At 43.1% G+C, this 12,238-nt stretch overlaps 3 protein-coding genes and 1 long non-coding RNA gene across 4 annotated transcripts in view; all 4 read left to right on the forward strand.

Annotated features, from left to right (window-relative positions):
* LOC103460578 (zinc finger protein 835-like) overlaps positions 1-2,870 on the forward strand; it is a 24,780-nt gene extending 21,910 nt beyond the window's left edge. Inside the window, exons 4-5 of the mRNA XM_008402815.2 lie at positions 2-109; positions 1,100-2,870. Coding sequence (XP_008401037.2) covers positions 2-109; positions 1,100-2,304 — 1,313 coding nt within the window. The 3' untranslated portion in view covers positions 2,305-2,870. The remainder of the gene's footprint in view (position 1; positions 110-1,099) is intronic.
* Positions 2,871-2,878: 8 nt separating this feature from the next.
* LOC108165977 (uncharacterized) lies at positions 2,879-4,642 on the forward strand. Its single transcript, XR_001776292.1, has 2 exons — positions 2,879-3,136; positions 3,216-4,642. It is a non-coding gene; the product is annotated as an uncharacterized LOC108165977 (long non-coding RNA).
* An 847-nt stretch (positions 4,643-5,489) lies between these two features.
* On the forward strand, positions 5,490-11,217 carry LOC103460594 (gastrula zinc finger protein XlCGF57.1-like). Its single transcript, XM_017303409.1, has 2 exons — positions 5,490-5,694; positions 8,204-11,217. Exons 1-2 carry the CDS (start codon positions 5,619-5,621, stop codon positions 9,958-9,960), a joined length of 1,833 nt encoding a protein of 610 aa, XP_017158898.1. The 5' UTR covers positions 5,490-5,618; the 3' UTR covers positions 9,961-11,217.
* Position 11,218: 1 nt separating this feature from the next.
* Positions 11,219-12,238, forward strand: part of LOC103460595 (uncharacterized) — a 12,552-nt gene continuing 11,532 nt past the window's right edge. Inside the window, exon 1 of the mRNA XM_017303412.1 lies at positions 11,219-12,233. The gene's annotated coding sequence lies outside the window, so the exon portion shown is untranslated. The remainder of the gene's footprint in view (positions 12,234-12,238) is intronic.

The raw sequence follows: 12,238 nt of genomic DNA on the forward strand, positions 1-12,238 counted from the left end.
GCTGCGGAGGAAATCTTCACCGAGGTGGAAAAAACCATCGTCCGCTACGAGGAGGACATTAAACTGCTGGAGATCCGCTGGAAACCGCAGATAAACGCCAACACGACCGGTAAGAAATCTCAAAAATACAAACTAACAAAGCAAATTCATCCGCGTCCATGAAAAATGTAACTGTGGCCATTTTGAAGAATAAATAGTTGCAAACAAGGAGCAGAACAGTCAGGAGTTTCTTTCAGCTCCAGAACCTCAGTCGGTTCTGATCCGTTAAAATAAATAATCTGAGAACAAACTCCGTGTTTCAGTCCAGAACAACTGATATTAAGATCAACCGAACCTCAGTGTGTTTAACTGGAGTGAAGCTGGTTGTCAGAGAAAGCATCACCAACAGAGCGCCGATTCACCGATTCACCATGGCAACCATTTAAAAACCCAACATGCTGCTACAGGAAGGGCTTTTAACGAATAAATGGTTTTAACAACAAGAATTAAGCACTCAGTGTGAAACTTGTTCTACGCTTCCTCTTTGCATCTGATTTGTTGTTTTATTTACAGACTGCGGAATATTTATCTGAACTGATTCATGAAGAAATGAAGCATCCCTGTCGATGCATGATGTGTCATATAATGTCATGGAAAGTCCAGAGAACTGCATGTTTTTGGTTGATTTATTATAAACTAAACTTTACTAAAATGTCCTAAACGGTGGAAAAATAAAAAGTTTCAGCTCCAAAGCTGCTGATTATAGATCAGATCCAATCAGAAGAGCTGCGAACTGATTGGTTCAGACAGGTTCTGCTAAATGAAGGAAAAGAACCACTGAAGTTCATCACATATTTAGTAAATGTTTCAGATCTTCAAACAGACTTTGATATCATAGATAAAATGATTAAACTGCTTTTAAAACCAGACCTGATCACTGCCTGACTGATAGTCATGAAATCTCTTCAATAGAACCAAATAGATCCGTCTGACAGCATGAAGTCGGCTAAGATCTCAGAAACCAACACAGATGATCAAGTCCGGCTGCTTCTTCCTGATGAACCTGCAGCTCCATCATGGTCGTCACTTTAATGATCTCCATCATTCCTCTTCCCTGCAGAGCGCCCAAATCATCGTTTCCATGGTGAGGAGGGGGTTCAAACTGACCTGAGCGCCAGTGAAGAACCAGAACCTCCATGTTTCCAGAGGAACCAGCAGGAACGCGGGCGTCTCCATCATCCAGACAGCCAGAAGGAACCAGAATATTCCTGGTTGAATCAGAACCAGCAGGAAGCAGAACCTCCACGGTGTGCAGAGGTTAAAGAGGAGCTGGACGAACCAGAACCTCCGACTGGGCCGAACCAGGAGGAGGTGAAAGAGGAACAACCAGAGCTGCTGCAGATTAAAGAGGAGGAAGAGGAAGAGGAGGCGTGCAGCAGCCAGCAGGTGGAGCAGTTCATCCTGAAGCAGGAGCACTTTGACTTCACCGAGCCTCTGAGTCAGGAAGCCGACCTCAGCGAGGGAGAACCCAACATCCAGCGTCTGTACGCCGTCAGCTTCCCTTCAGCTGGGAACCAGAGCCATGAAGAACGCAGCTTCCCTGCGTCCGACCCGATGGTGTCCGCCACCGATAAATCGGTCAAATGCGACGTTTGTGGGAAAGTCTTTAAGAAGAAGCATCACTTCAACCGCCATCAGAGGATCCACTCCGGCGTGCGGCCGTATGCTTGCACGATCTGCGGGAAAGGCTTCACGCAGAGCGGCCACCTGAAGAACCACATCAGGACCCACACCGGCGAGCGGCCCTTCTCCTGCGACACCTGCGGGAAAAGTTTCTCTCAGGTGGTCAGCCTGAACGTCCACATGCGGATCCACACCGGCGAGAGGCCGTACGCCTGCGAAATCTGCGGTAAAAGTTTTACAGTGGTGACCAACCTGAACTTCCACAGGGGAACCCACGCAGACGAGAGACCGTTCCCCTGCGAGACGTGTGGGAAGGGCTTTGGGAACTACACGTCGCTCAAAGCCCACCGCAGGATCCACACGCAGGGCCGGCTGCATTTCTGCGAAAGCTGCGGGAAAAGCTTCACCAAAAACGCAGCGCTGAAGGTCCACATGAGGACGCACACGGGCGAGAGGCCATACCTGTGTGAACGCTGTGGGAAATGTTTCATCAGTAAGGGGGACCTGAAAGCTCACGTTAGAACGCACACCGGCGAGAGACCCTTCACCTGCGGGACCTGTGGGAAAAGTTTCATCCAGAGAGGAACTCTGAACGTCCACATGAGGAGCCACACCGCAGGAACTAACACCAACACCGACTGAACAGGATGGTCACATTTACTCTGGTCTCTTTACTGAGCAACTTATTCATCTGACACATGTCCAGATGTTTCAGACAGCTGGACCAAGTGGGGATGAGGAGAGTGTGGCTGGAGACATGAAGGATTCTGAAACATCAAAACTCAGTTATCGGAATGTTGATTTTTGGAACCTGGAAATGTTTCATGAGAGGAACCCGGACCGGTTCTGGTGGAGACATGAGGAACCCGGACCGGTTCTGGTGGAGACATGAGGAACCCGGACCGGTTCTGGTGGAGACATGAGGAACCCGGACCGGTTCTGGTGGAGACATGGGGCTACGTTCTCACAGCTGGTCTTAACGCTCAACTCCATTTTTAATTCCGTTTTCTGTGTGGTTTAGGGCTGCTGTAAACGAATATTTTAGTAATCGAGTAATCTGTTGATTATTCTCACGATTAATCAGATCAAATAAAACATTAGTAAATCTAACACACCTGTGTTACCATCACTTATCAACATCAGTCCAATTTTTCACATTTGAGCTTCCCTACAGTTGCTTTTCTGTAGTTTAGAAAATTAACCTGTAATATTAATAGCTCACTTTCTAAGTGTAAAACCTGAAGAAAATTTATACAAAAATCTGAAATTTTATTCGATGTAATAATAAAGAGGCTCACAGATAGCCTCCCTGTTTGTGATCAGGCTACTATAAAACATGTCTATTCTCCAACTTTTGGTTTTCATCTTCTGTCAGTTTAACAGATGAACTTTGACCTTCCCAGACATTTATGTTTGTGTTCATGTCAGCGACGGGTTTTGACTCCTTTGTTCGTCACACAGAAACATCCACCAGGTCAGTAAGGTCACGATGCTCCTCGCCTCCCATTTGTTGAGACCAGAATGATATGAAGTTTATTTTGTGGTATTTTCAGTAAAGCTCTGCATCTAAAGCCGTCCGCCGTGTTCAGTCTCTCCGCTCACCTGTATAAATAATCCTGCCGTCGCTCTGAACCAGCAGCTCTGGAGGAGAAAAGCTGCCGAACTCCAAGCATCGCTCCCGTCACTTTAAGGATTTTTATTGGTTCCCGGAAAAACGACAAAAACCAGGACATTACGACGAATCAGTAAAATCCTCCCAGGCCGAACTTGAAAATCGGATGTTATGCTGCCAACACTTAGCTTTCGTCAACAACTCAGGCGAAAGAGAGAGCGCAAATAAACACGGTGCATTAAATTAAAAACATAACGAAGCTTTGAGGCAGCTTTGAGTCAATTTTCCTGGAGGAATTTTAATAATCGAGGGACTGGAATCACTGGGGGAATCGTTTCAGCCCTGTGCTGCAATCAGACTTCAGTGTGAACGGTTTACGACCCCAAAGCGACTCACATGCTTTACATTAGAATAACAAGACGTCTCACTTGATCAACTGCCTGGTGCCTTTTGGTTAAAACATGTTTGTTCTTCATTCAGCAGAGGGAACAGAAGTGAAGCTAGTTTCAACTTTGACCCAGAGGAGAGGAGCCTTTGGATGCACCGACCCAACACGACACTAAGATCCCAAAACCAGCACAGTTACTGAATTTTCACAACTTGGTGATTTAAGTTTCATATTTAGACGAAAATAGCAGGAAGCACAATATCACACAGGTAAAATGATTAAAGGTAGAAAGACGACAGTTTGATGAGCCAGTTTATTCATCAAAGGCTCTAAACTAATGGATTTTAGCTTCGGTTTAAAGGTTTTATTGTTTGGGTTCAATGACGTTATTGACCATAAATCAGTTTGATTTTATTGAAGAAATATTTCTGTTCCTAAGCCGGATCTGTTTGAGACGTTTGCTGTCGGTTCCAGATGAAATCCTGGACTTTAGTGGAAGCAAGCAGAGCTGCAGTGTCCAGACATTTCTTCTTCTTCTTCTCCTTCTAAAGCCGTCTGCATAAAAGCACATTTATCTGTAATTAACCTGAAGGTCTTGACTGGGAGCATAAATGAGCTGATTGATGTTAAAATATATTTTTTAATAATCCCATTGAGACTTTCTGAGTTGTAATCGAATCACGAAGTGTCCACAGATCTCCTCCCAGACGTTGCCATGGAGACTGAATGGCTGTTTGACGTTTCTGTTATGGTCTGTAAATAACTGACGTTTCTTTGTTAAAGCTGCTGGACGTGGAGACGCTGAGACACATCAACCAACCAAACGGCTCATAATTTAACCTGAAGGTGCTTTAAGTGTGAACACCAGCAGCTGCTGCATTTTGTTTTATTTTTGTTTGTATTCGACCTGATTTGCATGTTTCTCATTTGTATTAAATAAAATATACCTGTCACATTAAACGTTATATTAAAGATCTGGAGGGATTTGTCGTGGTCTGCATCACTCTGAGCTGTTTCTCTCTCAGATGAAGAACTCAGGTGCTTCCTGAACGACTGTTTCAGTCGATGCTTGTAACTGTCATGGTGTTATTAAAGTGAGAAGCCACAGCTAACGGTGTGGAGGCTGCAGAGCACAAACCCACACAGCTGCAGGAAAGGAATCTGATTGGCTGGTCTAAAGCTGCAGATTCACATTTTCTCCCATTAAATTTTCATTCGTAACCAACTGTTTGTTTATCTTCATTAATAAGACATTGAGGCTCTGTTGGGATTTTCACCAGAGCTTTATTGTCATACATGTAAGATCCTGGTACTGACAGGTTCTTTGTTCTTAAAGACATTTTTATTAAGACTGATTATACAATCCTAAGTACTGAAACATTTGAAATAAATTTACTTTACCAAATTTTAGATGAGAGATCTGATACTTTTACATCCAAAGCCAATTTTTGGCCCGATTCCAGCCAAACAATTAATTTAAAACAATAAATATCTTTGGAAAAATGGAAAATAGAAAACATAAACTTTAGTATTTTTTTATGGGGCGTTCATGGAAGATCATGTTAAAGCACTTTTTTTTCTAATGAGAAAATATTGCTGCGAGTTTTAGCATCATTCTGTCTTATAAATTCACTTCGGTTATTCCATGAAAAAAATGTGAAACTCCTTAACCCTGTACTTTATATTATGTCTATTTTTTAAAACCTAGCGGTATCTTTTTTCATTTAAACCAGTTAATTTTTACTGCCATCCTGCTGTTCCCCTCCAGTCCTGCAGGGGGCGGTAAACAGACCAATCAGCTGCCTTCTCTCAGTTTCACCCAGCGGAAGTAAAACAAACAGGCTGCAGCAGCAGCTGGAGGACGGTTGTGTTTTCGTACCTTTACTGAATATTTCAGTAATAATGTCTTAGTTCCCTCAGCTGGGAGAGTTCAGGGGTTTAAAGAAAAGCTTCTCGATGGAGGAAAAGATGGAGGATGATCGCGGAGCGGAGGATCTCTGCTGGAAACCCGAAACAGAGCCGCAGGGAGTCGGTATGTATCCAGACAGGCCCGTTATAGCTGAGAATGTAGATAAACTGTAGAAAATGTAATTTCCTTTTCTTTATAAAGGTATATGTGTGTATTTGATGCGTTATAAACGGACTTTAGAGCTGAGGCTCTGGATTTAGTGGCGGTGTTGCAGATTAACTGGTCACCAGATTAATTGAAGGTGTTTCTGTTCCGGACCCATTTCACCAAAACAATGTGTCCAGCAGAAAGAACTACAAATCACTGCAACACACGAGGTGATTAACACATTTATGAAGATTTAATGAACTGAACGGATATTGAATTGGCAACGGATTAAATAATATCTGTAAAATCACCAACATAGAACCTGAACATTTTGCGTATTTGATGTTTGAGAATCATCAGTTAAAGATCAAAATGAATCTTCATTTTACCAGAACAGATGCTAAAGCTGACAGAAATGTTAAGAGCCAAGTTAAATCAAATAAAAAGAACGATAACTGACTTTACTACTTTTTTCTCCCTCATCCTGTATATTTAAATGTTTATTGTGATGTGAAACATTAACTAATTATTGATTGTTTTTCCTTGGAGACAACTGAAAAATGTGGGTCAGTTGGAGAAAAACTTAATTTTTGTGAACTTTTTTTCCTTCTCATTATAGAATAATAAATAATTATGTTATAATACAATTTTGAGCAGACGTCGTTTCATCACCATAATATTCAGTCACACTGAAAAGAAAAACCCATTCTGTTCCTTTCTATAGGATTTATATTCACACCAACGTGATGAAGGATCTAAAACATGTTCCTCCTGATCAGCAGTGTGCAGCTGCCATTCAGTTACCTGAAGACTGATCATTTTGGAGAACCTGGTTCTAAAGCAGCTGTACTAAGAATATTACAATATTGCAGTCATGATGAAACAAAAGCTGCTTTGCTTTTGGTTCTGGTGGATCTAGAATCTGGGCTGCACAGTGGCGCAGTTGGTAGAGCTGTTGCCTTGCAGCAAGAAGGTTCTGGGTTTGATTCCCGGTCTTTCTGCATGGAGTCTCCATGTTCTCCCTGTRCATGGTGGGTTTTCTCCGGGTACTCCGGTTTCCTCCCACAGTCAAAAACATGACTGTCAGGTTAATTGGCCTCTCTAAATTGTATCGGTGGCAAATCTTCTTCTATTCAGTGCTTGTAGCTTCATGGCTCCGCATCAGTTCAGCGTTACACCGGCTGATGACGCTGCTGTGATTCACTTTGTCTGGTATTTATGTAGCTACATATGTTTTGGCTGTTCTGTGATCATGTCAAAGCAGCAATTTATATTAAAAAATGTTTTATTTCCGTTTGAAAGCTGCCCGCTTCCATGGAAGGACAACAGAAAATCAAACATGTAATTACTAAAATCACGATACCCTCACTATGTATCCCTCTGAAAAATGAACCCATTTAAATAAAGAAATCCCTCCATGGTGATACCTCGATAGAGAGTGTTCATTTTATAGCGTTAACACGGAGCTGTAAGTGGTCCGGTATGAAACGGGTTGATAGAATAACACAGCACTTTTAAATTTCAATAACCAGAATGCAGAAATTGTTTCCGTTGTTTTAAAAGGTTTATGTCAGTCTGCCTTTTCCCCATTGATATGTTTCCCGACCGCCCTGAACCTTAGGGGCTAAAAAAAAAAACGATGCGCACATTGCGCAAAACTCTGAAAGAAGCGGGCAAAACGGAGCGACGAACTAAATGTGAATTATGGCATAAAAACAGAGAATCCGACGCTGAACAGTGAAAAATCAACACATGATGTGAAACATGACGATTAGGCGGCGCAGCAGGTGATGAGTGAAGATTACTGATGGTCAATAAAMGATAAAATAAATGTAGCAACAGGAAAGAAACTAAAGTGGACATAGCAATAAAACAAGAGAGGATAAAACTAATCAAAGGAAACTAAATGGAAATGAATGAAGAACAAAATGCAAGAATAAACTAAGAAACTAAAGTAAATACAGAGGAATAAACTGGTATGGCAAGACCTTTTGAGCAATAATTAATAAAGAGGACTGTATGGCAAGAATAAACAGACACTATTTCCAGATGAAAGGTAAAATAATATTGTTGAAGTGCCATGGGTAGGGGCGCAACTACACATTATTCAGGTGGATGCGAAAACATAAATCCCCCCCCCCCAACGAGCGAGCGTAGAAACATACGCTCGCCTCCCTCCCAGCTCCCCTCCTCCAGACGCCGATACATTTAGGGCAAAACTCGTTACATTTACCTCGTTATGTGCGCGAGGTGAAGGAGCGTAAGGCGCTGAAGTGTACGGGAAACATAATCGGTGCGCCGATTCAAAACATCTACAATAATGATAGTAACATTAATAATAAAATAATTGTCGGTGCAAAGTAACCTACAAATTCTTTGGTGGGGGGCGGTGAGGGGCCTGGATAAAGGCTGGGGGGGCGCTGGGCTGAAACAGGGTGAGAAACACTGAACTAGTTAATGTCTGATGTTTTCCTTTTTCCTTCAGATTTTCTAAATCGGCATGTTTGGAAGGAGGAAGAGGAGGAAAATCTCTCTGAGCCGCTTTGGACCCAACAGACCAGCTCTGTTCTGGACCAGGAACAGAGCTGGTCTTTCATACGTCCAGATATTAAAGAGGAACCGGTGAAACCAGAACTTCCTGATGCTGCAGAGGAACAAGATGAGCAAGAACTGGCAGATCAGAGGGAACCAGAACATTTACTGATCAAAGAGGAACAGGAGGAACTGCAGCTTTCACACGTTAAGGAGGAACCAGAACCTGCAGGATTCGGATCGGATCGAGGGGAACTGGGACATTTAGGGATTAAAGAGGAAACGGGACAACCAGAACCTTCACACATTAAGGAGGAACAGAGTGAACTAGAGCTTTCATGTGTCAAGAAGGAGCAGGAGGAACCAGAACCTGCAGCAGAACCTGCAGCAGAACCTGCAGCAGAACCTGCAGCAGAACCTGCTGGACATTCAGAACGGTCCCAGTTTGCAGTCGACCATGAGGAGCCTCAGCTGCTGTCCTTCCTGATCCACAGCAGCCAGCAGATCCAGCAGCTGCTGGTGACCCACTCAGCTGATGGCTTATTGGACTCCTGGTCGGATCAGAGACCCGAATCAGAACCAGGCCTGGATCATCTGTACAGGCAGTCCAGTTCTGAAGCTCAGGGCCGGAGTGAGGCAGGAAGCAGCGGTCCTGTGTCAGACAGCCGGGTCCACTCCGACCCGGAACCACCAGTGAAATGTGACGTTTGTGGGAAAGTGTTCAGATACGAACACAGCCTGGTGGAACACCAGGGAGTCCACTCAGGTGTGAAGCCGTACGCCTGCAACACGTGTGGGAAGAGCTTCACGCAGCCCAGTGGGCTGAAGGTCCACATGAGGATCCACACCGGGGAGAGACCCTTCACCTGCGAGACCTGTGGGAAGAGCTTCCGCTACAGCAGCCACTTCCACGTCCACCGCAGAACTCACACCGGGGAAAACTCCTTCACCTGCAACACCTGTGGGAAGGTCTTCACCCGGATCTGCAGCCTGAACGTACACATGAGGTTTCACACGGGCGATTGGCCGTTTTCCTGTGACACGTGTGGGCGGGGCTTCAGTAACGACTTCCAGCTGGACGTCCACAGGAGGACGCACGCCGGCGAGTGGCCCTTCTTCTGTGACATCTGTGGGAAAGGATTCTGCAGGCGCTTCAGTCTGAAGGTTCACAGGAAGACGCACACAGCTGAGAGGCCCTATAAGTGTGAAACCTGTGGGAAAAGTTTCCGTGACCCTTCGTATTTAAACGTTCATAAAAGAATCCACACAGGGAAGAAGCACTTCTGCACCACGTGTGGGAAGAGCTTCACCCAGCTGGGCAGTTTGAACGTCCACAGCAGGACACACACAGGAGAGCGGCCGTATCTGTGTGTGACGTGTGGAAAAGGTTTCGTCAACAGCAGCCAGCTCCGTCTGCACAGCAGGACTCACACGGGTGAGAAACCGTTTTCCTGCGATGCCTGCGGCCAGAGCTTCTCCAGGAACAGCAGCCTGGTGGTTCACATGAGGACACACACCGGGGAGAGGCCCTTCCAGTGCAGGACATGTGGGAAGAACTTCACCCAGTACGGCGTTCTGAAGATCCACGTCAGGACCCACACCGGGGAAAAACCCTTTCCCTGTTCGGCTTGTGGAAAAAGATTCAATCAAAGCGGCAGCCTGATCAAACACATGCAGGTTCACACCCAGAGGAAAGCTGCTCCTCCCTGAGCCTTCAAAACATAGATCTACAGGTTAAAGACTTTTAGTCCACATAGACCTGGAGGGTAGATGTGTGTAACCAACTTCTCTGCTGGGTTTCCATCAAATTGCTTCCTTAAAATTAATTTAACCTGGTTAAATTACAGGTTATGTGAATCACAGTTAAAGTTTAGTTTTAGCTTTAGATATTATTTCTGTTTTCTGCTACATTAATATAGTCTTCAAATATAACAACAAAGTGTAAAACATGACGGGAAGATAAACAAGTTTAATTCAGACGAACCAAAACTGTTTGTGTACGAAAGGAAACATCTGTAGCATCAGCATTTCTGACGATTCTCTGAAATCTGTCTGAACAGAACAGTTTTTTATTTCTGTTCCATTTTTTAGTCAAATGTAGTTTCATCTTTATGACACCAAGCTGCTTGGTTTATCAAGGGAAGCTTAAATAAATTACTTATTACACTAAATGTAATATTTTATACCATAAAATGCTGGCTATGTAACTCCTTTATTAAACTCCAAAATCTAATTTTTGTCTCCATGGTAACCGGAGCGCGGTGCTTCTAAACTAACATCAATCATGTATGAATACCGACACAGAGCCGTTTAAATTAAGTCCATATTTTAAAATATGTATTAAAAACTCACATGAAGGGCTTTTATTTAATATGAAATATAATAATCCCCAAACATTTGGGTTCATTTTCCATTAAACTATTAAATATTTTACTCACTGACTATTAAAAGATGAAGAATTTCAGTTAAGGAATAATTAAGATGTTGTATTAACTCAAGAAAACTTGTTTATTTGTATCCTTCTTCTATAACTTGAACTTTTTTTAATGAAAGAGTCTTTACTTTGACTAGACCATTGTAATGCTCCTTGTATCTGTAAATAAAAACTGAGTTTTCTTTTTACGCTTGTTCTGTCTCATCGTTTCCTCGGGTTAAAGGTAAAGGCTAAAACGTTTGAGTTCAGCAAAATCTTCTCTGGTTCTGGTTCTGGTTCTGGTTCTGCTCACTCGGATCAATGACCCTGTTTGTCCCTGGGGATTTGGTCATAATCTGCTTTATGTAAATGATGCAGATTTGTAGCTTTGTGTTGAGTTTTTTTTATTTGTTATTTTCTACCAGATTAAAATTTGATTTGCAGAAAACGTCGCCTTGAGGCCTCAGCATAACGAGTCCTTGATGTTTTATTGACATCATTTGTATTTTATCAGTGTGTATTTTACCAGCAGAGTCAAATAAAACGGCTCCAGCTTGTTGTGTTTTTGTTTCTCAGCTGAATATTTCAGTAACAATATCTGCAGTTTATTATCTGACAGAGTTTATTAAAGATGGACGAACTGCTGCGAAATGAGGAATAATAATATGACGGCGTAATAACATATATAGAAACATTTAAGCACAGTTTTGGTTGGTTGTTATTTAATTAATAATGGACAGCAACAGCCACTTAATCACTGCTAACCGGCCGCTTTATTAGGCACACATCACTACAACAGGACTCTGGACGTTTACTCTTTTCAGGACATTCTTGGTAAACCTGAAAGTTCTCGGTTCAAATCCCAGCAGATGAGCAGCTTCACTCTCAGACTAGTCAGGCTTTAACCAACAGCCATGACATTCAAAATCTAACAAATCCCCTCCATCCTCATGTTGATTGGTTTACATTTGAGCAGGAGGAGAACTTGATCAGCTGTTTAGTGTGTCCAGTGAGACGTTAAAGTCTGTTTATCATAGTTTCAACATCTATGATTAAACTTTAGGTTCTTAAGGAGCTGAAAATCACAAAACAAGCAGAAAACGGATCAGATATATCAGTATGGATGATCCAAAATAGTTCATGTCTTTTGCTTCATGCATCCTATAATTTCAGCATCAGGTTGGAATCAGGAAGCAGCATCAATGAGACTTTGACTGGACCACAGATGTAATAGTAACCTGAACCTCCTGAACTCATTTCACTCTGATCTCTGAAGGAGTTAAAGCAAAGCAACAGCGCCACCTGCAGGTTGTTCCCAGTATGTTTGATGGTCAGACTGGAAACTCAATAGAAATCTGAATCAAACATTTCAGTGTCTCTAATGTCTAATCTAAACAAACAGCGCCACCTGCTGGGTGATTATTTACACCTGATTCCAGTTCAGCCACTGAAAGCAGCAGCAGCTTCCTCCTCTTGTCCAATCAGCAGCTTCCTCCTCTCATCCAACCAGCATCTTCCTCCTCTCGTCCAATCAGCATCTTCCTCCTCTCGTCCAATCAGCAGCTTCCTCCTCTC

This window comes from Poecilia reticulata, unplaced genomic scaffold (genome assembly GCF_000633615.1).
Source record: "Poecilia reticulata strain Guanapo unplaced genomic scaffold, Guppy_female_1.0+MT scaffold_260, whole genome shotgun sequence".
Lineage (NCBI taxonomy): Eukaryota > Metazoa > Chordata > Actinopteri > Cyprinodontiformes > Poeciliidae > Poecilia > Poecilia reticulata.